The sequence below is a fragment of the Grampus griseus genome (assembly GCF_964374135.1).
Source record: "Grampus griseus genome assembly, chromosome: X".
Classification (NCBI taxonomy): Eukaryota; Metazoa; Chordata; class Mammalia; order Artiodactyla; family Delphinidae; genus Grampus; species Grampus griseus.
The window spans coordinates 42,681,395-42,708,253 of record NC_138999.1 but is presented as its reverse complement, the minus strand read 5'-3'; the positions used below and the strand labels follow the sequence as shown (position 1 = coordinate 42,708,253).

The 26,859-nt window shown below is 55.7% G+C and overlaps 3 protein-coding genes across 5 annotated transcripts; 1 reads left to right on the top strand and 2 right to left on the bottom strand.

Annotated features, from left to right (window-relative positions):
- The first annotated feature begins 4,135 nt into the window (after positions 1–4,135).
- On the top strand, positions 4,136–12,644 carry PRICKLE3 (prickle planar cell polarity protein 3). Of its 2 annotated transcripts, none has more exons than XM_082681651.1 (9): positions 4,136–4,248; positions 5,464–5,549; positions 6,433–6,616; positions 8,535–8,648; positions 8,950–9,087; positions 9,638–9,841; positions 9,928–10,114; positions 10,888–11,178; positions 11,799–12,644. In XM_082681651.1, exons 1-9 carry the CDS (start codon positions 4,207–4,209, stop codon positions 12,389–12,391), a joined length of 1,839 nt encoding a protein of 612 aa, XP_082537777.1. In that variant the 5' UTR covers positions 4,136–4,206; the 3' UTR covers positions 12,392–12,644. The 2 variants fall into 2 exon arrangements, with proteins under 2 accessions (XP_082537777.1, XP_082537776.1); XM_082681650.1 differs by lacking the exon at positions 4,136–4,248 and having other exon boundaries at positions 5,448–5,549; positions 11,799–12,424; positions 12,536–12,644.
- A 7-nt stretch (positions 12,645–12,651) lies between these two features.
- Positions 12,652–15,589, bottom strand: PLP2 (proteolipid protein 2). The gene is made up of 5 exons (XM_082681652.1): positions 15,330–15,589; positions 14,106–14,258; positions 13,906–14,001; positions 13,284–13,374; positions 12,652–13,085 (listed from the first exon to the last, which is right to left on the bottom strand). Exons 1-5 carry the CDS (start codon positions 15,423–15,425, stop codon positions 13,063–13,065), a joined length of 459 nt encoding a protein of 152 aa, XP_082537778.1. The 5' UTR covers positions 15,426–15,589; the 3' UTR covers positions 12,652–13,062.
- Positions 15,590–18,639: 3,050 nt separating this feature from the next.
- LOC309839627 (PDZ domain-containing protein MAGIX-like) lies at positions 18,640–22,367 on the bottom strand. 2 transcript variants are annotated; one of them, XM_082681473.1, is made up of 6 exons: positions 22,258–22,367; positions 21,328–21,474; positions 20,493–20,575; positions 20,182–20,418; positions 19,899–20,070; positions 18,640–19,178 (listed from the first exon to the last, which is right to left on the bottom strand). In XM_082681473.1, the coding sequence occupies exons 1-6, from the start codon at positions 22,304–22,306 to the stop codon at positions 18,874–18,876; spliced, it is 993 nt and encodes a 330-aa protein (XP_082537599.1). In that variant the 5' UTR covers positions 22,307–22,367; the 3' UTR covers positions 18,640–18,873. The 2 variants fall into 2 exon arrangements, with proteins under 2 accessions (XP_082537599.1, XP_082537600.1); XM_082681474.1 differs by having other exon boundaries at positions 19,938–20,070.
- Between the last annotated feature and the right edge of the window lie 4,492 nt (positions 22,368–26,859).

Genomic DNA, 26,859 nt, shown 5'->3' with positions numbered 1-26,859 from the left:
CCCTGTGCTTTTCTTTATCACAGTCTGTAATTATTAGTTTATATGTTTATTGACTGTCTCTTCTACTAGACTAGGGGATGTGACCATGACTAATTTATGCTATAGACACATCACCTAGAGCACTACTAATGGTAAGAAACATGTATTGAGGAAATAAAAGAAACAACACAGCATGAGACATTTTACTATCATTTTACTCTTCTTCTCTGCTTAAAATCTCCAGTTGATTTATACCTTATCCAGAGTCAAAGCTGAAGTCCTCACAACCTTGTCTACAAGCTCCTATGTGACCCCATTACCTACCTCTCGGACATCACCTCCTACCATTGTCACTTGCTCACTCCACTGAAGCCCCACTGATCTCCTTACTGTTCCTCAAACACACTAGATGTGGTCCCACCCCAGGGCCTTTGCACTGGCTGCGCTCCCTACCCGGAATGCTCTTCCCTCCAGTTATCTGCGTGGCTCATTCCCTCACCTCCTTAAGTCTTTATTCCAATGTCACTTCTTCAATGAGGTCTTCTCTGACTACCTACTTACTACAGCAACCTTTCTTCCCCTACTGTCACTCCTAATCCCCCTCACCCCAGTCTACTTTTTGTTTTTCCATTTCACTTATTATCACCTTATGTCATACTAGATAACTTATTTATACATCATGGTAATTGTTTAAGTCTTTCTCCCTTGCTACAATGTAAGCTCCACAAAGATAAGGATCTTTGCTCTGCTCAATATAGTTTACCACCAATGAGGAGTACAGTACCTGTTAACAGACTTTTTTGGATTGGGAGAAGGGGAAACCATACTTTCTTTGGTACCTAATCTAGTGAAGGCAAGGTATATCTTCCCAGCAGGGGCAGCTGGGATGAAGCTGACCCCAAGACTATAAGTGAAGGAAGAAGGAAGGAAAAAAGGTCATGGCAGGTAGCGGGTGAAGCCAGGGCAGAGGCATAGCAGCCCAGCCCTTCCCTAAAGGCACCACCTGTGTCTGGACCCCCTCTCCTTTTGTATCTTTTGTCTCCACAGGTCAGTGCAGCCCGGGAGGACCCCGTTGGTAGGCAAGAGCTCAGGAGAAGGACTGCCCCCCGTTCCCATCCCTACACCCCAGGTCTCCACCCCTCAAACCAGGAGACCCTTAACTGTCTTTGCTGTTTATATATATATATATATATATAATATATAAATATCTATTTATCTGTCTGAGCCCTGCCCCCACTCCACTCCCCTTATGCATTAGGGACCCGATCTTGCATGGGCCCCTCTCTTACCCCTACCCCTTCCCCTTCATCCTTTGGCCCCTCTCTGTTCCCTGGCCCTGTGCCCTGAGGTTGGGGGGCTCTGTAAGGGGGACAGGGAGGAGACAGAAGGCTGTGTGGGGAGGGTGGGTGTGAGTTCAGGCTCTCCCCTCTCTCCCTCCCCTCCTCCCAACTCGGGCCTTGATTCCTCTAGCAATGCCTGAACAGGGGCCATTAGGGAAAATGCAACTCTGAAGAGAGGAGAAAGGCAGAGGCTGGGGGAGCTTGGGACCCAAGGTGGTCTTGGAGAGGACCTCTAGAATGAACAGGGCTAGTAAGCAGAGGGGTTGGGTTCCAGACATACTGGATCTGGAGTCTGAAGAAGAAGGGTGCCCTACAGCATTCTAGAATGGGGCTTAGAAGGAAGCTGAAGGTGTGGTCCTAGAAGGGGTGGAGCTTTGGGTGAGGCAGCGGGTGGGCCCACAGTGGGCAGGGGTTGGAGTAGGACAGGGTTCTACGGAAGGAGTGTGACTTGGGACCTGGACACTTGGTTTGGAAAAACGCTAAGGGCGTGGTTCTAGAAGGGGTGGGGCTTGAAGCAGGCTGTGGGTGAGGCCCCAGAGTGGGCGGGCCTTGGATTGGGACCAGAATCTATGGAAGGGGTGTGGCTTTGAACACTCCGAGAGACAGAGTTTGATTCTAAAGGGGGCCGACCTTGGGCAAGGCAAGAAGTGGAGTTCAGGAATGGGCCAAACTTGGAGTGAGGTCGTGGTCCATGTTCTAGACAGTTCAGGACTTAGAGTGGGGCGTGCATGGTGGTTTCTGAAGGAGCAGCCCCGGCCCCGCAAAGGAGCAGTGAAGAAAATGTGTTTTAAAGTGGTTGGGCTTGGCAGTGGGGAGGGCGAGGTGAGAGGCTTGGTTAGGAGCTATGGGATGGGTTTCGTTAGGGGTAGGGGGGAATATCCTTGGCCAAGGCTGGGGACTGAGGAGGCCTGGGAAGAGCTGAGAGATAAGACTTGGAGGGTAAGGGGTGGGATCCAGAGAGAGGCACCCCCCACACCCTTGCCTACCCCGAGATGGGACAGCTAGGCAATCAGAGGACAGAGCCAAAGGGTCTGTGGGGCCGACCTACCCTTCTCCACCCCCCCCCGGCCTCCTCCCTCCCTCCACATCCCCATCCGTCCCGGAGTGGTTGGAGGCCCGGTCTGGAGCCCCTATCCTGCACCCTCTGCTGTGTCTGTGACGTCGGTAGTGCCTGTGCTCGTGTGTTGCCATTTTGTCTGGCTGTGGCCCCTCCCCCTCCTCTCCAGACCCCCACCCTTTCCCATGCCCTTCGGTATTGTTTGAAGACTCCATCCCCGAGAAGGAAAAAATATGATTAATTCTTCTCCCCTAAATAAACTCCTCAACCACCTAGTCCACACGGCTCTTACTTCTCAGTGTGTCTTTTTGGAGGGGGGAGAGAAAGATGGGGAAGAGGAGGCGAGAGGAAGCTCCGCCTCTGACCTGCTGGACACCGTTCGAGTCACCCCACCATTTTCGGCCCCTCCAACAGTGTTTTGCTGAGCCCTATCCTCTGTGAAGCCTCTCGCCTGCCGATCATTCTAAGTCACTCTCTGAGTAGCCCTGACAACTGCCCCACTACTGGCTACCGAATGCCCAGTCTTTCTAGGGTTCGGTTCTAATTCTGGTCCCTTAGCCATGCCCCTTCCCAGCCCCTGTGGAGCCCTGTCCTTGAATCCCCAAACGGTTCAAAGGGAGACTTCCCTCTAGCCACCCGCCTCGCATTCTTCAGACCCTGATGTCTCTCTATTTCCTTGTCTCTGGTCCAGCTGGAGAACCGGGAGACCGACTAGGCTGCAAGGCCGGGAGGCGGGGCACCAAGGTGACTCGTTAGTTCTTTCATTCACTCCCTATAACCTGTCTCAGGCTCCTCCCTGGGGCAGGGAGGGGCGGGAAGTGACCAGGATGTGCGTGATGGGGCGCGGTGGGGATGGGGGGTGAAGTCCCCGGCGCCCACGATGAAGGGCCCGGCTGACCGCCGCCACCGCGGTGCCTAATTAGAGACCCTGGCCGGGCACCGGAGTTCTGGCTGTGTGCCGGGGACCCCCTCCTCCCAGCCCCGAGGCATAGCGAAGCCTGAGAGCGCGGAGAGACTCCTAGCTCAGGGAATGAGCTCAGGGAAAGAATCACGGGAGAGAGAAAAGTGAGAGCAGGGGAGGGAAGGCTTGAAAATCTATTTCTCGGGACTTAGGGGGCATCGCAGCTGGGCCTGTAAAGATGGGGAGCGAACAGGGAAGAGGGCCTCGGAACCTGGCCGGTAACTTTAACCCCCTCCGGCTCTGAAAACGGATGAGAACAGGGACGTGGGGCGGGGACATAAGATCGAGCTCTCTGATGGGGTGAGGGAGCACCAGCTGGGGCTGCGATGGGGCTTGGGACCATTCTTGCAGCATTCATCCGGGGGAAAGAGACCCTCAGAACATCACCAGTGGGGAGGGGGCCAAGAGGTGGCTTTAACCCATCCCCCAAATAAACATCCAAGAGAAATCACACAAAGCGTCAGTACAAGTACTGTAGCGCACACTCCTTGCGGTCAGGTCGCCACTTCCAAGTTCCCAGTCCTCCACTACAGAGCCCTCAAGGCCTAGAATGTCCTGTGAGAGACCATGTGGAACCCTGGGGGCTGTGGGGCCCGTGTTTTCTGAGGCCCAGGTCCCGCCCAGGCAGGAGTGCAAGGAAGCTTTCGCGCACGGCGTTCCTGGGCTGCGCGCCCCTCACCTCTAGGCAGGGGGCGCCTTGGCCCGGGAGAGACAACAGGCCCAGGGGCGGACCCCGCTGGGCGCGCTCCTCCTACGCCGGTGTCAGGTTTACGGAACCGAGAGCTCCCCTGCCGGATGCGCGGTGGCCAGACGGCCACAAGGATTCCATTCGCCTGACCCGGCCCGGCTTGACCCTGCCTGGGCGCGCCATGTTCGCGCGTGGGTCCCGGAGGCGCCGCTCAGGGCGCGCGGTGAGCGAGACTCAGGGCAGCGGTGGGGGTCAGGGTAAACTGAGGCCCGGGAGAGGGAGCAGGGGATAGGGATAGCGAGGAGGCGCTCCCAGAGGATCTGGGAATCCCCATCCTCAGGGTTCCCAAACCGGAGGGCCTGGGACTGCTGGAAGTATGTGGATGAAGGAACGTGGTGGCCCTTGCTCCCTAATCACCTTTCCGCACACCTTTATCAGCACCCCGGGGACCTGGTGCACTCCCCTCTCCGGTGAATTATGGGAGGGGATTCTGAGAGCCAAAAGATTGGGTCCTGGAGTCCTAGATTGAGCAGGGGCCTCCTGAGCTTATGAGAAAAGGGACCTCTTCCTGTACCTTGGCGGAAGGTGAACTGAGGAGTGAGGCCCTACATTCCTGGGGTGCCCTAATACTGAGAGTCGAGTGGTTGGGATTTGTGAGGAGAGGGCTTCCAGGCTTCCACTTGAGCCAGGAAGCTTTTGACTTCCTAGATGGGAGGGTCTCTCTCTTCCCTTGGAGGGGCTGTCTGGGTGGGGTCTGCGTTTGGTGGTCCAGAAGAGTGAATAGCCCTAGGATATGAGGGGTAAGGGCCAAGGCTTCTTGGGGTGTGGGTTTCTGAATGGCTCAAGGGCCTCCTGAGATCCTGGAGGAGGGTCTCAGTTCCTTGGGTATGAAAAGGTGAAGCCAGGGTTTGGGGGATGGGCTCTTGAGCTTCTGAAAAGAGGAGCAGGGCTCACGTGGGCATTCCAAGTAAGGACGGGGTCTCAGATTCCTACCCTGTGGAACTGGAGTGCTGCTGGCTTCCTGAGTGGAGAAGGGGCCGAGATGAGGCCTGAGAGGAGACACCCAGATTAGGGGCTCTGCTTTGGTGGGGAGAGTACTCTGAGTTCAGGGGGAGGTGTTTTGAGGCCTAGAGGAGTCAGAGGCTGGTGGGGAGGTGTCGAGGTTGGGTGAGGGGAGTCCAGTGCTGGCCCGGGGAGGGGAATTCCCTGAAAGGGGCGGCATACAGGGAGGTGGCCTCAGCTCCCCCGCCTCTACCTCGGTTGTGTCCCCCTCCCCCGCGCTCTGGACTCTGTCCCAGCCTGCCCGGCGTTGCCCTGGTGGGACATGCCCCGGCGTGTGGTTGCCGGCCTCGGAGTGGAGAGGCGGGCGTTGACTTCTCTCTCCCTCCCCGCCCGCGCGCACCTCGCCGGGTCCCGCGTCTGCCCCCTCCCACTACAGCCTCAAGAAGCAGAGGACCCAGACCGAGGCCAGCCCTGCAACTCCTGCAGGGAGCAGTGCCCCGGCTTCCTGCTGCATGGCTGGAGGTAGGTGACCATCCCAGGACCTTGTCTTCGTCAGGGTCCTGCCCTTATGGGAACCTGCCCTTAGGGGAACCCCCCCCAACTTAGGCCACGCCCCTAGGCTTGAGCCAGGTCTTAGAGAAAGCTCAGGTCCAGAGCCCCGCCCCTGACTCATTCCCAATTGTCCAGTTCCCAGGAGAGCTCCGCCTACTACACAGCCCCGCCCCCAGAAATGTGCTCCAAGTTTCTGAGTCCCATCTCTAGGGAGATCCTCCGTCCCGGGCTCTAAGAACCGCCCACTGACCTCCAGCCCCCTTCTGGGGCTCAGAACTCCCCTCCCAGACCCAGGTCCTATCCTAGTGGAGCCCTGTACCCAAAACGTCCCATAAAATACCACAGACAGAGCCCTACTCACTCAGGCTCAGAGCCTCAGCACAAGCTAGAGCCCACCCCTAGGGAAAGTTCCCCCACCACGTCCAAAGTCATGAGGGGAAACCCCTAGATTTATAACTCCAATCTCAGACTCAGAGCCCCACCCCTACTCAGGCCCGTTGCCGGGAGAGTGTGACCCAAGTCCCAGTGCTGAAAGTCAGGGGATGGCCTTGAGACCTGCCACAGCCCCACCACCCCTTCACATCCTCGGCCCAGGCCCCGCAGCCCCACTCCCAGCTCACAGCCCTGCCCCCAGCTGGCCGCTCTGCCCCTCACAGCCCCGGCCAACTCCTGACAGTAGTCTGGCTCACAGCCCCACCTCCGCTCAGCACCGCCCCCAGGCCCCTGTCTGGCTCGGAGTCTTTTGCTGGTGATAATCTGAACGTCTCTGGCCCTCAGTTGGACTTCCTTGGGCTGCCAAGAGGTCCAAGTGGGCCATCCCTTAGGAGCTGACCCCCCATCCCGGTCCCCTCAGAAAGATCTGCCAGCACTGCAAATGCCCACGGGAGGAGCACGCCGTGCACGCAGTGCCTGTGGACCTGGAACGCATCATGTGTCGGCTAATCTCAGACTTCCAGCGCCACTCCATCTCTGACGACGACTCCGGCTGTGCCTCGGAGGAGTATGCCTGGGTGCCCCCTGGTCTCAAGCCCGAGCAGGTGACCAAACACCACCACCCACTCTTGCTCACCAGTGGGCACACACACACATGCACACTCAAGTGGGAACCTATTTCCAGGGAAACTCTAGGGTGCGTGGTCAGACTGTGCATGTCCTTCTGACCCCTCTGTGGTCTAGCAGGGAACCCTGATTGATCGCTGGGCCAGTTCCTCAGGACCTGTTCACCCCTCTCCTGTCCTCCCCTTACCTCAGGTCTTATCCCAGCACTTCATTCACTACATTTCCATTGATTGATTCATTCAACAAACAGTCACTGAGCACTTACCGCATGTCAGACAATGTTCTAGGCACTGAGAACACAGCAATGAACAAAATACATCTGCCCACATGGAGGTTGTATTCCCAAAGGGAGCAAGAGCCAATAAGCAAACCTGTAAATATACGTCAGATGGTGTAAGGGCTACGGAACAAATAGAGCAGGGAAGTGGAAGAGAGGGAGGGGGGAGAGAGAGAGAGAGATGTTAGAATTGTAAATAGGGTGCCCAGGTCAACCTCTGTGAGTGTATGATGTTTGAGCTTCTTGAAGGAGGTGAGGATGTGAGCCATGCAGATATCTGAGGTTAGAGCGATCCAGGCAAGGGAAACAGCTAATGCAAAGGCCTTGAGGCAGGAGTGTGCTTGGCATGTATGAGAAACAGCGAGGAGACCAGTGTATCTGGAGCACAGTAAGCAATGGGGCGAGTAGTTGGAGGTGAGGTCAGAGATGGCGGAGGCCATGGACAGAACTTTGACTTCCACTCTGAATGAGGGAGAGGACACAAGAGGCTTGTGAGCAGAGAAGGGATGTGATTTGTCTTAGGACTTAACAGAATCCCTCTGGCTGCTGAGTGTAGAATGGACTGTAAGAGGGTGGAAGCAGGGGATCAGTGAAAGGGAGGCTACTGCAATGGTCCAAGTGACTGATGATGGCGCTGGCAGTGGAAGTAGTGAGTGGTGGTCAGATTCTAGTTATATTTTGAAAATAGAGCTGAGAGGATTTGCTTGTGCGTGTGACAGAGGAGTCAAAGATGACCCCAAGGATGGATGGATTGACTGATATGGGGCAGGCCAAGGCAGGAGCAAGTTTGAGGGCTAAGAGCATAAGTTTGGTTTTGGCTATCTGGAGTTTGAGATGCCTGTTGGACATCTGAGTGGTCACGTTGTCTGGAACTCAAGTGAGAGGTCACAGGGCTGGAGGTATGCATTTGTGAGGCATTAGCCATGAGATGGTATTTATAGCCATGAGGGTGGATTCGATTCCCAAGGGACTGAAGGTAGACAGAGGCAAGAGAACCAAGGACTGAACCTGAGGACCCTCCCACATTTAGGGGTTGGCCAGTTGAGGAGAAACCAAAACAGGGGCAGAGAAGGAGCAGCCAATAAGGTAGGAGGAAACAAACCCAGGGCTGTGTGGTGTTCTGGAAGCTAAGGGAACAGAGTGTTTCCAGGAAGAGGGAGTGACCAGCTGTGTCCAGTGCTACTGATGGGTCAAGTTGGATGAAGACTGAGACCTGAACAATGAGTTCAGCGATGTGGATATCATCAATGACTATGACAGGAATAGCTTTGGAGGAGAGGCAGGGACAGAGGGGGCGGGGAAGCCTGACTGTAGTGGGGTCTAGAGAGAATGGGAGGAGAGGAAGTGGAGACAGCAAATGCACACAACTCCTTCAAGGAATTTTGCTATAAAGGGGAAAGAAAAGTGGAGCAGCAGATGGAGGGAAAAGTGGGGTCAAGACATGAGGGAACTCTCAGTATGCTTAGGAAGTGGCAGAAATGATCTGGCCTGTAGGGAGGAGGGGGTCAATAGAAGTTCCCTCACGATGACTTTAATTTTCTCAGAAAAGTAGGGACCCACCATCCCACTGCATCACCCCTAGTCTCAATTGTTTTCTCCCATCCCCCATGTCCTCCCAGGTATACCAATTTTTCAGCTGCCTTCCAGAGGACAAGGTCCCCTACGTCAACAGTCCCGGGGAGAAATACAGGATCAAACAGCTGCTGCACCAGCTGCCCCCACATGACAGTGAGGTGAGGAGACAGAAGACAGGAAGGGCATGCCAGGTAGGGGACACAGCCTGGACAAATGCTGGGCAGCTGGAAAGAAGTGGGCAGGGTCAGAGGAGGAAAGGTGAGCTGATCTGAGGTGACAGGTCTGGACAGGCAAAACCACAGCTGTGCCTTGGCAGAAGAGGTAAGGGGTGGGTATGTAAGGCAGGAAGCACCATCTATATAAAGGCCTAGAAGTAAATTTTTTGAGCATAGATGAAATTTGGAAGAAGGCTGGGGGCAGGCATCAGGGGAGGAGCCTGGAAGATCCCCACTACTCCAGGCACAGTACTGCACAGCTCTGGAAGAGGAAGAGAAGAAAGAACTCAGAGCCTTCAGCCAGCAGCGGAAGCGGGAGAATCTGGGGCGAGGCACCGTGCGCATCTTCCCCGTGACCATCACTGGGGCCATCTGTGAGGAGGTGAGCCATGGAGGGCCTCAGTGAGTAATGGTGCCTTTGCTCCAAGCCCTGGGGTACAGGGCCCATCTGCCAGGCCCTGGAAAGAGTTTTCTCCCCTCCATGCAGTGTACATGGGGCGTGGGCTATCTCTTTGGTCCTCTTATGATTGAGACTTGTCTTTAAGAACCAACCCACAGTGGCAGGGCCTGTCTCTAGAGCTGGGTGATGGGTGGGATTTATCTCTAAGGCCCCCCTGGTGGGTGGAGCCTAACCTTAGATCTTACTGTTAGGTGAGGTCTGTTGCTAAGATCCCCCAACTGGGCCTGGCCTGTCTCTATGGTTTCCCCAACCCCCTAAAGGGGAGACTTGCCTTTAAGGCCACCCACGAGAAATAGGGCCTGTCTCTGTGGTCTCCCCCAGGAGCAGCATCCAGGGCCTATCTCAAAGTTACCCCCTGGATGGGGCCTGTCACAAAGGCCACGGGGAAGGCCCACGTGTGACACGCCTTGGCTGACCCCCATCCATCCTACCATCTTGGTGATGGTGACAGCATCCACCTGTCATTTGGCAGTGCGGGAAGCAGATTGGAGGTGGGGACATCGCCGTGTTTGCCAGCCGTGCAGGCCTGGGTGCCTGCTGGCACCCACAGTGCTTTGTGTGCTCCACGTGCCGGGAGCTGCTGGTGGACCTCATCTACTTCTACCATGCTGGCAAGGTCTACTGTGGTCGCCACCATGCTGAACGCCTGCGCCCGCGCTGCCAAGCCTGTGACGAGGTTCGTGTCTCTCTGCCCAGGGGTGTGAACGGAGGGTGGGCAGGGGCAGGCCCTTCTGATGGCCATGGATGGCCTTTGCCCCCCAGATCATCTTCTCCCCTGAGTGCACAGAGGCCGAGGGCCGGCACTGGCACATGGGTCACTTCTGCTGCTTTGAGTGTGAAGCATCACTGGGAGGGCAGCGCTATGTCATGCGTCAGAGCCGCCCCCACTGCTGCGCCTGCTACGAGGCCCGCCACGCGGAGTATTGTGATGGCTGTGGGGAGCACATTGGTGGGTGCACATGGGACTGGATGGGGGATGGATGGACAGCTGGGTCACAGCCCCACCGCCAGGATTCTTCCTGGGGGCATCTTCCAGGCCCCATCTTCCGTTATACCCCATACTTTAAGTCTAGCTCCAGCACTGTAGCCCTATACCCTTCCCTGCAATTCCATTACCAATGTCCCCCCATCATGCCATACTTTCTAAACCCCACCTACACTAGGCACCACTACACATCTAGGTCCACCTCCAGAGTGCCCTCTAATTCCTAGCCCTGCCCCCCACCGTAGCTACCCTCCTACCCTCTCAGCCTGGCCCCTACTCCAAGCTATGCCCTATTCTCTAAGACTCTCCTCCATCAGCCTAGGTAAACCCTACCTTCTAAGCCAGACCCTACTCTCTAAGACCCACTCCCTTCCCACCAAGGCCATGCCCTACCTTCTGTGTCCTGCCGCCACCACCCAGGCCTCTTCTTCAGGTCCACCTTCACTCTCCTTCCACCTGAAGCCACCTCTTAATGTCTAAGCCTGACCCACATCTTGGAGTCCAACGTCTACCCCCACCCTGGGAAAGAAAGGGAGGCAGAGGAGACATTTATCAGCCAGTTTCCAGGAGAGAATGATGAGGAAGGGCCCCATTCTGGAGAGGTGGGAGGAGAGGGCATCTCTGGGTACCCTGCCTCAGATTCCCTGCCTCTTCCCAAGAAGGGCCCCTATTCAGGAGGGTTGGGAATATGCCTGGGGGCTCTGCCTCAGTTTTCCCCCTCGTGTCCATCCCCGCAGGCCTGGACCAGGGCCAGATGGCTTATGAGGGCCAGCACTGGCACGCCTCAGACCGCTGCTTCTGCTGTAGTCGCTGTGGGCGAGCCCTCTTGGGCCGCCCCTTCCTGCCACGCCGTGGCCTAATCTTCTGCTCCCGAGCCTGCAGCCTGGGGTCCGAGCTCACGGCTCCGGGGCCCGGCCGCCGCAGCTGGAGCGCAGGCACGGTCTCCACACCTCTCACAGCCTCTTTCTCTGCTGTGGAGGGGGTATCTGAGACCTCCACAAAAGGCACCAGCACCGAGCCAGCGCCTGGTGAGCCAACCTTCCAGCCACGCCCAGCCACTCCGGTGCTCCCGCCTCAACCCTGTCCCCGCCCCTTGATTCGCCCAGGTCCTTCACCTGTGGCATCCCTGGCCCCGCCCCCATCACAGCCCCGGCTTCGTCCCCAAACCATTCCAGGCCTAGTTTCCATCCCCAACTACACCCCAACGTGAACCCAGGTTCCACCCCACTTCTGTACAGGGCCCTTTCCCTACCTCAACTTGTCCCAGCTTGAGCCCAAGTTGCTCCTTTCCTCCAAACCCTCTACCCCTCACCCTCCGCCCCCCAGGCCCCGCCCCCATTCTATCCCAGACCCTGTCTGCTCCAGCCTATGCCACTCCCCTTTCACCAGAAGCCACGCCCCCACCCCGGCCACACCCCATACACCAATCCATCTGGTCCTGTTCCTCCTGCTTTCAACCTTCCCTCCACCCAGAACCTGCCCCAGGCCTCACATTTCCCGGACTCCCCACCTCGCTGCCCCGCCCCATGCCTGCCTCCACTTTCCCAGTCCTGATGGGGGAGAGAGAAGACCCTTTCCAAAGGCCTCCCCAGGGCTGGGGTAGGGGTGGGGCGAGAGATACAGGGAGTCGCTCCATCTCTCTTTCCAGCTGCAGGCTCCGAGGAGCCTGCCCGCTTTCTGAGAGGGGCCCCTCACCGCCACTCCATGCCCGAGCTGGGGCTCCGCAGTGTCCCCGAACCACCCTCAGGGCCTGCCGGCCAGCCGGACCCGCGCCCAGAAGATGGTGCCTTTGGTCGCCAGAGCACCCCACGCGTCAGCTTCCGCGACCCTTTGGTGTCTGAGGGAGGCCCGCGGCGGTCCCTGAGTGTGCCCCCAGCCCAGCGCCGCAGGCCACGCAGCCCCCCGCCCAGGGGCCCCATACATCGCCGCCACCCCCACCATCACCACCCCCACCATCACCGCCGCCACTCTGGCAGACGTCGCCACCATCGATGTGACTTGGGATCAGGGTCCGACTCGGGATCTTGCTCCAGCTCGCCCTCCAGTCCCAGTTCCGAATCCTCAGAGGACGACGGCTTCTTCCTAGGGGAACGCATCCCACTGCCCCCACACCTGTGCAGGCCAATGCCTGCTCAGGACACTGCAACTGAGACCCCCAATTCCCCATCTCCACAGCTCCCCAGGAACTCTCGCCCAGGGATGCCTCGCCAGGCCAGAGACAAGAACTGCATCGTGGCTTGAAGGAGTGACAGTTCTGGAGGGCTGCATTCTCAAGTCAGTGTAGATGATGACCCAGCCCCCCAACTTAAGTCATAAATCCCTTGCCTTCCTCCCTCCTTCATCTGTTTGTATTACTGAAGTAATTTAATATTTGTTTTAAAACAGGCCTGGCTTCTTTACCTCCTTGCTCCAGCTGCTCCAGCTCCCCCCAGTTTTCCCCCTCCTGATGCTTGAGATTTAGCTACATTTGATCAAAGGATTAATTTATTCACTATCATATGTTCTAATAATCTGCTTATTATTTATTTATTCCTCCACAGAACCCCTCTCCTCCCACACACACATGCACACTGAGAAGGTTATTAGGAGTGGGTTACAACCTGGGGCCTGGAGTCTGAAATCTGAGGCACCCTCTTCCGTCATTTTGTGGCTTAGGTGGGGGCATTGTCCAGGCAGAACTGGTGTCTCCATCTGGATACTGCAGAAGGAAGGGGGAACCTAGGCACACCCATAAAGGTGGCCATACCCGGAGGAGTTGATTGGCAGCCTGGAAGACAAATTCTCGCGATAAAGGCACTTTTACCTCAGTAGGGGGCTGGGAGTTGACTGGGAGTGTTGTAGTAGGGGCGGGGAGGAGTTATTTCGATGGAGGTGTTATTTGCAGGTTGCTGAGAGAAATGAAGGGAGTTCACCTACACCGGGCCATCTGCAGGGTCTGCAAGAGGAAAAGAGAGGACGCATTGGCTGGATCCATATGTCCATTTTGCAGATAAGAATACTGAAGCTTATGGTACTTATTGGCACTAAAGCCTTAAGTATCAATAAGAGACAGAGTTGGCATTCATGCCCCTTGGGAGACCCATTTTCTTTTCACCCCCTTAGCAACACCCCCCCAACACACCCACACACTTACCAGTAGGGGCTGCTGTATGTCTTTGCTGCCGCAAGGGGAAGGTAATGTAGGCATCATAGCCAAAGAGGCATGCAGCGATTAGGCCCAGCACCTGGGGATGGGGATGGGAGTGAGGTGGGAGTGGACTAGGCTAGTCAGCCTATTCGGCCTCCTTGTATCCACCACCTCCAGTGACTACCCCATGCAGGGATGGTAGCTAAAGCCCCAGGTTGGCAAGCCAGAGAGCCCCAGGGAAAGGCCAGAGACTGGACTCTACCCCACCCTCCCTCTTCCTAGTACCTTTCAACACAGTGCAGCCACACAGTGGCCCCACATATAAGGCACGCCATTCATACTGTACATTGAGACAAAGCTCTAGCAGATGGTATAGTCTAGTGTATCGACAAAGGGGCCACCTCTCTGTGCTTCCCACAAAAGTCCCTGTGTCGGACAAGGGATGGCCCTTTACAGCAAATGATTTGGGGAGGACAACCAGGGCCTGGGTCAGACTTTCCTGCAGGCCCTGAGGACAAGTGTGACCTACTGTGGGTCACACACTTTCTGGCAGAAGCGGAGGCAGAAATGACCCCAGGATCCTCAAACCCCTCTCTCTGTGCTTTGGAGCTGACTCCACAGCCTTTACCCCTGCAACGATTTTGGAGTGGTTTCCTCTCTCAACAAGAACAACAATGGAGGTGATCAGGTAGAGGATGACCGCTACAAGGGTTCGGAAGAAATCCTGTGAGGTGTAGGGAGAAGAGGGAAGTCAGTGTCCAGAATTCCCCCCACAATCCCAACTTCCCGAGCCCCTCCCTAGCCTTGCCATTGTGGCCCCTTTCTCACACTCCAAGGCCAGTTGATGAACTGTATCTTGGTGTGCAGGTCACACATGTAGACGACAAAGAAGATAGCAGCAAAGATCATCTCTATCACCGACAAGAAGGAGTATCCTGATGTCGAGGCACCGAAGCAGATCAGAATCACCAGGCACAATATCTGGAAGGATATGTGAAAGGGGGCCTCGATCAACTCCCAGGGCTGAGGGGACTGGTTTAAATTGGGGGCCTCAAACTCAGATGCATACCAGGACTGGGAAATGACAAATAATAATAGCTAAACACTTATTGTGTGCACACTGTGTTGCAAATGTTGTTCTAAGAGCTGTACAAGTATCAATTCACTCAATCGTCACATCAACCTAATGAGCTGGGTACTATCATTAGTATCTTTATTTTATAGATGAGAAAAGTGAGGCACAGAGACATGAAGTGACTTATCCAGGATCACCCAGCTAATAAGGAGTAGATTTAGGTGCCTCAGTTTCCCCTCTTTTCCCTTCTAGGATGGCCTGCCGGGAGTGGTGCCTTCAGGTGTTTTTTAGTGAGCACTCGCGGCGCCAGCTTCAGGGCTTTGACAGGGCGGGACGTGCGGTTCTCCCAGCAACCCCTTTGGGAAACGGTGAGAGCGATACCAGAGGGGCAGGGCTCCATTAAAGGCGCCGCACCCCTTTTACAAGTGACTCAAAGGAGGCGCCCACTTTGAGAGGGACGGGAAACCAAGGCTCCCAAATAGCTGAGGACCTCCCACCCCACCACAGAGAGGCGAGGAAGAACTGGGGGAGGGCTGGTCACCCTACCCCGCGGGACTAGCGCGCGGGGGCCCCACCCCAACACGTCCCGCCCCTGGGCGCTCTGCCAACCCTCCCGCCAGTGCCCAGGCCGCGCCACGCCCTGCCACGGGATGCACCCCAACACCCAGCCCCTGGGGACCCCTCCGATGAGTCCACCGATAAGTCTATGGGGTCTCTCTCCATGGGGCCCCCCATATGCCCCTATGGGCCTCTTGCCTGACCCCGTGGGCCAGCAGCTCCCGACCACCTTCTCCAAACTTCACTGACTCGTCCTCCGTGCGCCCCTGGTTTCGGGCCTGCGCCACCAACCCACGCACCCCTCGCTCCACTGCCAAGAAGCCCGGGCCACGCGCCTGCCTCCCCCGGAGCTGCCCCACTCCGCGTAGTCCAGCCACCCTACCCCGCCTTTGCCCACCCGCCAGTCCCGGGACGCTCACAATCTCAGCAAACAGGAGAATTCCCTTTCGGGTGCGTGAGAAGTTGGTGCAGGCGGCCCAGCAGCCGGGGGCCGAGAGGCGCTCGGAATCCGCCATGGCGTGGACCGGAGTCCCGAGAGGCGCGGAGAATCTGCTCGCTTGCTCGTGGGTTCGAGGACGGTACACACCCAGCCGTCTTGCCCGCCGTCTGGCCGGGAAGGGGGCCCCGGGGCGAAGGAGGGAGTGAATCACCGCGCGGAGCAGAAGCGGGCGGGGCCGGAGCGGGCCGGGCCAGGTGGCCGCCGCCCCGGAAGCCCCCTTGCCCCTCCCGCCAAGGATTCTACCCGCCCGGCGCACAGCCCCCAGGGCGTCCCATCTACGGGGGCGCCAGCCTCTGAGGCTTGGCAGTTCTGCGAGCCATGTGTTGCACTGGAGAGACCCTTCACGCTTTTAGAATACCAATGCGCCTAGGGCTGCCTCAACTCAGAACCATGGGGATTTGGCTTTGGAAGGGAATGCCTCAGTTTCCTTAGCTGTAAAAACGGCCGAGGCCAGGGTTAAACTCAGGTATGTTTCCAGAATTCGGAATATCTTGGATTTTAGAAAGTTTTCTCAATACGTATAAGGCATATTATTTAACACTCTCAGCGGGGTCTGAGACTGTCCCGTTAAAAAACCAAACAAAAAAAACACGTTAATATTTCCTCAAGGAATGGTGTGGACATTCACAGTAAGTGGGATAGGCCAGGACCAAAAATTTTTCCTGGTTAAGTCAGGTCAAGTTTTGTAACCAAATTGTGCCCAACTTGTGGGAAAACTGTTGGTTTCCAAAGCTTTTTGGATTTTGGAATTGTGGATAAAAGATCGTGGACCATGGAATTAACCTCTTAGCAGTGATGGAATGAGACCTCGCCAGTGCACAGGCTGAGAGAGAACAAAGCCTGCTGAGCATCAAACTGCTCGGTAAATGAAGGGTGGACGTTATTAATAGTGTCAGGGCTCAGGGTCTGTTTCTCTGTTCTGCAATTCTAGGGAGGCCCTGGCCCCAAATGTTGGGCTTCCATTTCCTGGTTCTAAGTAGAGGGGCTGTCAGCCCAGTCTTAGATGAAGAATGGGGAAGGAGCACAGCTTTATTTATTGCCGTGAGCTTGGCAAGATGAGGGGAAGGCTGCTGGGTGCCAGACTGGGTGAAAAGGCTGATGACATTTGAAGAGTGTGTTATCCTGAGCGAGTAATTTCTCCTGACTCAGCCTCAAGTTCTGCGTCTGAGACATGCACCTGGTCATGGAATCAGGATCTCCCCCAAGATGTGCTGAGGGGCACACTCTCTCCAGAGTGAGTGTTGGTTTCATTCTCATCTCATCTGAGGAGAGGAGAGCCATGGCTGGAAGGCCAGGATGGTTCAACCCAAGGGCCTACCTGCTTCCCCCCCACCCCCGAACCTGGGGTCCCACAAAACTAAGGGGCTCCCCTCTTTCAGCCCAGGTTGCTGAAAGAGGGATTGGATAGTGGAAGGCATGAAGCATACCTTTCCCAAGGCTGAGTGTTTGCTTTCCAACTCTGTGAGGCCATGCCAGAGTTTCTAGAACAGAACAAACTCTGCTCTGTATCAGGGCCTTTGAACTTGCTGTTCTCACTGCTGTCAATGCCCTTCCCCCAGTTCTACAAACATCTAGCTTCTGGTCACTCAGGTCCCAGATCAAATATTATGTCTTCAAAGAGGCCAGCAGCCCACCATCATTACCTCCCCCACCATAACCTTTTGCTATCTTCCTAACTCTCACTTCTCTCTGAAATTATCTTTTATTTATTCATCTTCTTGTGTATTTTCTTTTCTGACATCTGTCTACCCCCCCCCACTACCTCAGCTACACAAGGTTAGAAATCTTTATATTTCATTCCTCCAGCATCTCACCAGTGCCTATCACAGGGCAAGGTAGACAGTTGGGGCTCAATTAATACTTGTCAAATGCAGGTGAGATTAAGAGGACAGGCTTGGGAATCGGGCAATATTAAATATTGCCTCAATCCCCAACTTCCTCAAGCTATTTATACTCACTGGGCCTCATTTCTCTCCTCTGTGAAATGGTCACATCGGAATTGTTGAGTCGATGTGTAACTAGATGGAAACAGATAGTGCCAGTAAAGCCGGTAGCCAGGATAAGACCAAGTAAATGGTGGCTGGCAGTACTATCGATATTATTAGTCTCCTGGGTGTGACTGTTTTTATAGGACTGGGGCTCTGGAGCTCTTTCCTGACTTCCCTAGAGCCACACTTCTACCAGGCTCTGAGTTAGGGTCAACTAGAAGCCCCAGTGCACTCCCCCACAGTGCCTACAGCGCTAATCATTCAAGGGTTCACCTCTTCACCTCTTTATACCCCAACTCCCAGCCTAGTTTTACAGTCCCTCTCTCCTCCCCAGCGCCACCTTGGACACTCACACTCGGGCCCTTTCCCTCCCTCACCTCCCCAGCCCCTCCCCATAGGGGATAGAGTTGCCCATTCCCTCCAGACCACAGCTTCCTTCGTTGGGGGGATGGGACAAAGTGTTCAGGATGTGGTGACAGCGGAGGTGACTGGACATTTCTGGCCTCGGTCAGCGCCCGCACTGGGGCTACACCGGAGTCCAGCTGGCCATATAAGCCCCGGCTTTGGGGCTCTGTTCCCAGGACGGAGGAAACTCGGGCCTCTCCCAGGACCGGGAACGCCCAGCGTGTAGCGTGTGCACACAAGCCCAGCTGCGGTTCCTCACCATCTATGGAAGAGGGGGGCGCGGCCCAAGGGTTCTAAAAGCCTTTTTTAGCCCGGCCCGCTGACTCACACCTTCCTGGCTCCGCCCCGAAGGGGGCTTCGGGGCCCCAGCCAGTGCCGTAAGGGTGGCAGTCTACAGCCAGCCAAAGCTGGCAGACCAGGCTGGAAGTGAGAGACCGCAGGTTCTCGGCGAAGGAAGCCGCCCCGGTTCTAGCCTTGCTATCCAGCCCAGCTGAGGGTCTGGACGACTCCTGGCCGGGGTTGTGGGTACACTGGTGCACTCCCCGCCACAATAGGCCCACCTCTGCATTCCCCACGCCACGCGCAATAATTAACTTTGAGCCCTGCACACGTCCAAAACAGTGAAATGAATAAATGGGGAGAGAAGCAGGAGTTGGCGAAGGGGAACGGCGTGGGGCTATGCCGGCAGAAGCGAAGACCTCTCTAGAGGCATGAAAGGAACAGCAGGAAGTAAGCTTGCCAATGGTTGCTAGAAGAGGCCCTCCTCACAACCAGGTCGACCCACCCGCTGCTTTACGGGTAGGACTCGGGAGCCCCACCCAGCCTAGAGCACCTGGCAAGTTAAGACCGGATCGAACCATTTTATTACCTCCCCCGCCCGAAGCAAGTTGCGCAGGGCTGGCCGGTCCGGGAGGGCCGTACCACTGACGCCTCGAGGGGAGCAAGGGCTGGTCGACTGCGAAGCAGGAGGGGGAGAAGGCCAAGGAAGCTCTCCCCATGATGCTAGTGAGCGGCGGGCGGGGCACACCAGATCCAGGTTGGGCAGTACCAAGTGACCCGTCTGCTACACGCTCAGTGCCTCCGCCTTCCGGCTGCCATCTCCAGGGCTAGCTGCGCGGACCCCGGGACCCCTAGGGCTCGCGAGAGCCGTTCCTCGCTCGGCACCAGCCAGGGTCCAGGGGAATCCGGGGTGTGGTCGTTGGGGTCCTCTGTGCGGCCCTCAGGAGGAGGAACCGCGGGGTCGTCCGCCACTCCTGGGCTAGACTCCGGGCTGCCCCGGGTTTGGGGCGTCGTACGGGGTCGAGGGTGCTGAAGTGGGGAAGTGCTGGAGCTTCGAGACCTCGTCACCTCTGGTCCCCCAGGATCTGCACTGCGATCTGGGGATGGCAAGACTGCAGATTAGATTAGGCGATAGGGTGGGGAACGGAGATGGGGCCCCTTGGCTGAGGGTGGCCGGCAGACTCGAAGGGCTGCGGGAGACAGAGACCCCAGTACTCAGAGAAACCTCCGTCAATGAATGGACACGCCCTTCGGGAACCCGAGCCACTCCTCAAGACCCGACACCTCCTTTCCCGAGTCCCCTCCCTTCCTGGATGCAGAACACTCCCCTCAGGAATCAATTCCCACAACTCCCAAAGGAAGTCAAATCCCTCCCATACAGGATCCCAGACTCTCTCCCTTGCTCATCCCACCTTCCTCAACTCCCAATCCTTTCCCTAATGGATCCCTCGTCTTTTGGGACCAGACCCCCTACCCTCTGGATCCCCATTCCATCCCCTCTCCACTGAGACCCACTCTGCTTTCCCATCTGAGGACCATGACCCTTCTTTCTGAACAACCACTTTTGCCCCAAACCCCTCTTTTCTCTTCCCTCACAGTACCTCAAAAGCCTCCCCTCTGAAATCCACCCTTATTCCTATCCTGGGACCCTGGTCTTCCCATCCCCACTTTTGAAAATATCATGACCCTCACAAACACCAAGCCCTGATCCTCCCCATTGTGACCACCAAACCCTTCTCACCCAGGTCCCCAGCCTCTCCACTCTGCGACCCTCTTCCTCTCACAGATCCCTGACCCCAATCCTCTGAGAAACCCACCATCTTCTTTCCAGGGCCCTCCCACCCGCTCAGGCTTGCCGGGGTGGGTCTCAGGAGGCCTGCTTAGCACAAGGCAGAGCCGGGGACCTCCTGTGCGAATCCGATCCATGACCTCAGCATGCGTGAGGCCCTGAGTTGACTCTCCATTGATGTGGAGCACGAGGTCGCCAGGCTGCAAGAGTGCAAGGCAAGGGGTGTTGTAGAAAGGTCAAAATGGAGAGCACATCGACAACAGGATAGGACAGGGCAGGCACCGTCGAATGGAGGGTGCTTTATGCTTCACCTGCAAGCGACCGCAGCGCTGTGCTGGCCCGTCCTTCAGCAGCCCGCGAACTGCCAGCGGAGCGTCCCCGTCTGCATCTCGGCCTCCACTTAATGTGAAGCCAAAGCCCACGGAACTGCGAACGAGTTCCACACAGAACTGACCAGAGGCCTGGGGCGGCTTCGAAGCACGACGTGCCTTACCCTCGGTCACTTGGGGTGGCGCGGTACGTGTACCCAAGGTCTCTGACCGACGATGCTGGAGTAAGGACACAAGTATACATACACTGCCGGTCTCGAGGCAGGTGGCCTCGAAGGAGGACAAGGTGGTACCTGGGGCCGGTGTTCCACGAAAGTGGCATGAGGAAGGCGACTGTCTGTGACCTCTATGTCTGCAGAATCCAGCACGCTATTGTCTGGGGGATGAAAAAGGCAGTCGGAAGGGTACTATAAAGAAACTATCTAGGACCAGCCTACTGAGTTAATGTTTCTAGCCTCATCTCATCTCCTTGCCTCTAGGATGCAGAGACAGACATGCTCATCCATTTAACTAGGCTCCGCCCACACGAATAACTATCCTGATCCCGCCTTCTTAGCTAATAACCCTGGGACCAGCTATTTGAATAATCCTAAACACCTTCCTACCTCCCTCTAATAACACGCAGATCCCGCCCCTCATATTAAACCCTTAGACTCACCGTGCAGGGTGCTACTCCAGGATTCCGCTGCTTTAGATTCCAGGCCCCGCCCTCCAATCAGCCTATAAACTTTAACCTACTCCTAACCTTTCGAGCCGCTTCCCCAGTGCGCTTATAGACTCCACCTCCTTGACTAACATTCCAGGCCCGCCCTTTAGCCTAATGCCTGCCCCCAACCCTCTCCAGGCCCCACCTCCTCCACTCGAAACCCCGCTGACAAAAGTAAAGATCAAGCTCCGCACCCACAACTAACCTTGCAACGTTCACCTACTGCAGTAACCCTCTGTGTCACCTCCTAGAGGAATAATCTAGGCTAACCCCAGCACCCTTGAATCACCGCCGAGGCCCGTCCTCCCAACTCACACCCATTGGCCCCACCCAGGGGAGTAACTAACACTCCTGGGCCCGCCCCCCCAGAACCCCGCTCCCCTCCGACCGCGCCCCCTGGAGGCCCCGCCCCCATCACGCACCCTCCTTGGGGCGCAGGCGCAATGTGGCGCCGGCCCGGCGTACCAGCGCCGCCACGTCGGCCGCAGCTCGGGCCGCCAGGGGGCGCGCGTCCAGCCGCGCCAGGAGCTGCCGGGCTCTGGGGCCCGCGGGCGGGGGAAGGCCACGGCCTGCGCGAGTGAAAAAAACAGATCAGGGCCCACCCTGAGTCTCAGCGACCACCTACAGCCCCCCCCCCTCACGACCGAAGACCTAGAATGCCCCTCAAGATCCCGGAGACCCGAGACCACTCCCTCGATAGTTCTGAAAGTCACCGACTGCCCCTCTCATCTCCCGCGACCCCCGACCATCGCGGGTATGCCCGTGGACCCAAAACTGCACCCACCCTGGACAGCTATTTAACCCCAATATTCCTGGACACCTCCGAACACCCTGTGAATAACTCTGAAGGTCTCTCACTGCTCCCCTATAACTCCAGTTTCCAGACTCTTCCTCCGAACATCGAGAAGTATCCCGATTCCCCCAGATGTCCCAACAGAACACGGTCTGCCCCCTGTGGCCCAGGCACCCCCGATTCCCCTCCAGTTATCCTAGGCAGCCCTGCTGGCCCACATATCCCCGGAGCCCCCAGCCTAACACCCCACAATTCACCAAAGACCCCGAGTGCCCAGGTGTCCCCAGTGACCCTGGGCAGACCCCTCCGGCACACCTCCCCGGAGACTCCGGAGAGACCCCCGGGTCTGGTGCGCCGCCCCACAGCGCGGGTGCGGGTAGGGCGCCTTGAGCCCAGCCCGGGTCGCTGGGCCCCTGCCCTCCCCCGCCGCCGCCCGCAGCCGCTAGGGCGCCAGGGCTGCTTTGTTTACCACCTGTCAGAAGGAAAAGGTGAGAAGCAGACAGGCGGGGCGAGGGCTGGCAGGGACGCGCCCACTACCCTCCCACCCCGCGCCCCGTACCTCCTCTGCTCCCCTTAGGGTCCGTGGCGCCCCCCGCGCGTGGCTCCATGACCCGTACTTGGCCTGGTGGACGCACTGCCGCCAGCGACGCGTTTGGAGCGCCCGGGAGCGCTCACCTGGCGGCCCGCCCGGGCTTGGACGCGGCTGAGGCCGGCCAGTCCCGTGCTTGGCGCCCCAACCAGCGCGGTGACCTACCTGGCGGCCGCCAAGGAGGCCTGGCCCTGGGAGCCAGCGCGAGCTCTTGGCCTTGCTCTGCCTCAGGCGCTGCCTCTCTTTCCCAGCATCATGGGAAAACTCTTTCCGCCCAGGGGATGTTGTTATTCCACCTGTGAGAGGGGGAAGTCGAGGCCCAGAGAAGTTAAGGGCCCCACCCGAGCTCTGATGACTAAAAACGGGGTGAGAACCGGAACCCAAGTTTACCAGGGTATTCTGCAGCCTCCACCAGAGCTTTGCACATCGTAGGCACTCAGTAAATTTGCAGTGAATGTTTCCCTACTGGGGGACTGGAAGAGTACGGTGGGCTGGGGAGGAGGGTGCCCTTGGAGCCTTTGGGAGCTCCGGGAGGTTTCAGGGGCCTGAGCATGATAGGGTTGGGGGACTCAAAAAGTAGGGGAGGGCAGGTCTCCTGGAGAGTGGGGAGGCAGTAGGAGCCTGGACTTGAGGAGCCTTTGAAGGCACATGGTGGGGGAGGGGACACTAGCCAATGAGAGGGGAGAAATGAGGCTCTTCCTAGGTTTGAAAAGGGGTGGGGCGTGTCTGGAGACAAAGCCCCCAAGGGTGGAGCACTTGGGCAGAGTGCTACTGAAGTGGAAGGAGGAATGGGGAGCTGTGAGAGAAGGCCTGTGGCCACCACTTTGTGGAAGAAGAAACTGAGGATGGGAGGGGCCCAGGGTTGCACAGTCAGCCAACAACAGTGGGGGTCTCAGGTAGCTTACCCCCAACAGTCATCTGGTCCATGACTGTTTCATTATGGGATGTGAACACACTGTGTCCTGATGTCCCTTCTGGCAGGCTGTGCAACCTCTCTCATCCACCTTTCAGGGTCCTGGTTTTGTTGTAGTTGAAAGGGCTGAATGCTCCCTGCTTTCCTTCCTCCTGTAGTCCCATGCCCCTCCCATCTCTGACCTGACCTTGTCTGTGGGGGAACACACTGGACCTCCTTCACTGCTCTGCCCTGTTCTTGTGACCGAATGGGGCTTTCACAACTCCCTAAATATGCCCACTGTTCTTCCCATCTCCCTGCTTTTGCCTATGCTGTTCCCTCTTTCTAGGCGGCCTTTCCCAGCCTTTTGTCTACCTGGAAGGTGACTGCATGTTATCAAGGCCCAATTCAAAGTCTTCAACCCTGCGTTCTTCTATTTCTGAAAAGAAAGAACACATGTTTATATGCAGACGATGGATGGTTGTCCCTGCAGAATTGTAAACCAAAGTGCTTCTGTCTGTGGGGATGAGTCCAAGCTGCTTTCTTTTCCTGAGTCTTCCCAAGAGAACTGGGTTGAGGAGAAAAACCAAGGCTGAGCCCCAGGAATCCATATCCTCTCCTCCACTGGGAAGCCTTTCCACTCTCTCCTCCAGGGCCCAGTCCCCTTTCCCTCCCCCAGGGACCTCCCCAATCCTGCAGGGCAGTGCTGGTCACCAGGATCACTGGCTTCTCTGGGCATCTGCCTGCCTGAACTGGGATCCGCTCTGTCCCTCTTGGCCACCCCTGGGAGTCCAGCTGATGTGTGCGCTCCCAGGGGTCCCCAGCAGTCCCCAGCATAAGATGGCTACATCTGCCCACCTTCTCTTCAGAGAAGCCAAGATGCTCTCTTTGTATAATGCTGTGTAAACCTCTTACGTATGGCTTGTGGAATGAGAAATAAGGCAACACAAGGCACAATTATACCCCAGTTTTATAAATTAGAAGGAGGCCCAGAGAGTGTAAGCAACTTACCATCATCTGGCCCTGTTCTTACTGAGACTTCAAGCACTGAAAATGGAGATGGCAGCTTCCAATCTGGGGTTTGGGTCTTGGGGAACCAGTGATTGTGGTAGAGGGGTGCTTAAAGATTGAGGAATGGGTGCCTGAGGTTCTATAGATTGCTTGATGGGAGGGCCTTGCAGAGGAGCATTGTCGAAAGTTCGGGATGGTGGATGGTGAAGGGAGGTTTCCAAGTATCCGGCAGCCTGGATGTTTCAGAAATGGGGCAAAGAGCTTACCAACTGGATGGGGGCTCAAGTATTTGGAGATGGGGGATTGTTTGAGACTGGGAGATGCTCAGTCTTAGGGGAGTTTGCAAAGGAATGGGGTGTCCAAGGATGGCCTCAGGGATGAATGGTAGGGACGGGACCCTGGGTGAGAGTTTGCTGAGAGCTGATACCAGCAGGGCCACAAATCTGGGGATAGGGGCAAGGATTGGGGTTGAGGGAGCCATGCTCAGGTCACCAAGGCAGCTGGCAGGGTTGGGGGGGCCAGACAAAAGGCAAACCCTAGCTACAGAATGTGGAATCCTAGCTACTGCTTTGTCTGGACCCTCAGTGTACCCCTCTGGGAAGTGGTGGTAATGAAGTGTGCATGGTAAAATTGCCAAAGGATTAGGAATAAACCTTCCAAACCACCTGCATTGTGCCCAGCCAAACTGTGGTAGCAGCTCTGGTGCTTATCTTTAATCAATATTGATTACAATCAGCTGGACAGGCCAAACCCCCTCTTAGTCCTCTCCATTGTGGGTTTAAACCAATGCATTCTTAGCCTCATCCATTCATGAAAATAAGCCTTTTGCCCCTTTTAGCGTCACCTAATTCATGGATTTAAGTCAGTCCCTCTCACAACCCCACCAGTTCTTATTGATTTAATCAAATATTTCTTCTTTTTAAGAAATAGATCCCTTTTAAGGGGATTGAGGTTTAATTGACATAAAATTTGATAGGTTTTGAACTTGTTACTGAACGAGGTTCATTTGCTCAACACTCAGCAAGCCAAACGCTGAGACAGCAAGGTCTGCAGCAGAGAAAGGGTTTATTCATCACCTCCCCAAAGGCACAGGGCTTGAGATACTTATGGGATAAAGAAGCAGGGTGGTCTTAGGCCCAGGGTAAAGTGTTTGGAGGCAGGGAAAAGGTGAGGCAATCGATGTTCTGCACAGGTGTATATGAGTTAACATGCTTCTTCATGGAATGCATGTTCAAAAATGGAGGTGCTTAGCATGATCTGAGGGTGGAGTTTTCGGCCCTCTGATGTCAAAAGGTCATTCATCAAACACCTGTGCAGGCCCAGTTTTGGGGTCGGTGGTCCCAACCAGTCTTAGCTGGCTCGAATGGGACAAGAGCTGACTCCAAGTTCCTGGAAAACAGTGGTAAGCCCCATTACTATAGCAACCCATATGTCAGAGGTGTTATCTATAGGGGGTGGTAAAGGAGTCAAAAATAATTAAGGCGAGTTTGGTCAGTGAAGGCAGGTTACAAGCAGAGGGGTTTTTAACAAGCTGTTCCCTTACCTGCTGTTCTGTAAGACAAGCTCAAGAATTTCTGTTAGGCACCTGAACAGAAACACTAACCCTATGGGGCATGGTTTCAAACTGTTTACAACTGTGAGACTATCACTACAATCAAGTTAGGGAACACAATCCTCACTGCCAAAAGTTTTCTCCTGCCCCTGTGTGATTCCTCTTTCCTGCCTGCTGGTCCCTCCCCGTCGTCACCAATCTACTTTCTTTCACTGTATATTAGTTTGCATTTTACTAGATTTTTATATAAACAGAATCATACAGAATGTACTCTTTGCGTGGGGAGGTAGGTCTTGCTTCTTTCACTTAACAGAATTATTTTGAGATCCATCCAAATTTTACATCCATTTTTATTGCAGTGTAGTATTCCATTGCATGAATATTCCAGTTTGTTGATCCATTCACCTGTTGATGGACATTTGGGTTGTTTTCAGTTTGGGGCTATTAACATATGCTATGGACTCATGTCTCCCCAAAATTCATATATTAAATCTCTAACCCCCGATGTGATTGTATCTGGAGATAGAGTCTTTAGGAGGAAAATAAGGTAAAATGATGTCATAAGACGGGAGTTCCCTGGTGGTCTAGTGGTTAGGATTTGACGCTTTCACTGCTGTGGCTGGCCCGAGTTCAACCTCTGGTCAAGGAACTAAGATCCCACAAGCCACAGGACATGGCCAAAATTTTAAAAAATGGTGTCATAAGAGTGGGGTCCTAATCTGATAAGATGTGGCCTGATAAGAAGAGGAAGATCTCTCTCTCTCTCTTCCATGTGAGGATACAGAGTGAAGGTGGCCATTTGCAAGCTGGGAAGAGAGCCTTACCAGGAACTAAACTGGCTAGCACCTTGGTCTTCGATGTCCCAGCCTCCAGAACCGTGAGAGATAAATTTCTGTTGTATTTTGTTATGGCAGCCTGAGATGACTTAGACAACAAATAAAGCTTCTATGAACATTCATTTACAAATATTTGTGTAGACATATGCTTTCATCTCTTTTAGGTAAATACCTAGGAGTGGAAGGCTGGATCATACATGTAACTTTAACTTTTCAAAGATACTGCCGGACTTCCCTGGTGGTCCAGCGGTTAAGAATCAGTGCTTCCAATGCTGGGGATG

Coding starts and splice junctions, on each gene's coding strand:
- PRICKLE3 (XM_082681651.1), top strand. CDS start 4,207: ATGTTCGCGCGTGGGTCCCGGAGGCGCCGCTCAGGGCGCGCG. Junction 6,617..8,534: donor CTGGTCTCAAGCCCGAGCAG/GTGACCAAACAC, acceptor ATGTCCTCCCAG/GTATACCAATTTTTCAGCTG. Junction 9,842..9,927: donor GCTGCCAAGCCTGTGACGAG/GTTCGTGTCTCT, acceptor TTTGCCCCCCAG/ATCATCTTCTCCCCTGAGTG.
- PLP2 (XM_082681652.1), bottom strand. CDS start 15,425: ATGGCGGATTCCGAGCGCCTCTCGGCCCCCGGCTGCTGGGCCGCCTGC. Junction 13,375..13,905: donor ACTCCAAAATCGTTGCAGGG/GTAAAGGCTGTG, acceptor CCCCATCCCCAG/GTGCTGGGCCTAATCGCTGC. Junction 13,086..13,283: donor ACATACAGCAGCCCCTACTG/GTAAGTGTGTGG, acceptor TTCCTCTTGCAG/ACCCTGCAGATGGCCCGGTG.
- LOC309839627 (XM_082681473.1), bottom strand. CDS start 22,306: ATGGAGCCACGCGCGGGGGGCGCCACGGACCCTAAGGGGAGCAGAGGA. Junction 21,475..22,257: donor CCCTAAGGGGAGCAGAGGAG/GTACGGGGCGCG, acceptor TCACTCGCGCAG/GCCGTGGCCTTCCCCCGCCC. Junction 20,419..20,492: donor TCGTGGAACACCGGCCCCAG/GTACCACCTTGT, acceptor TCCTTACTCCAG/CATCGTCGGTCAGAGACCTT.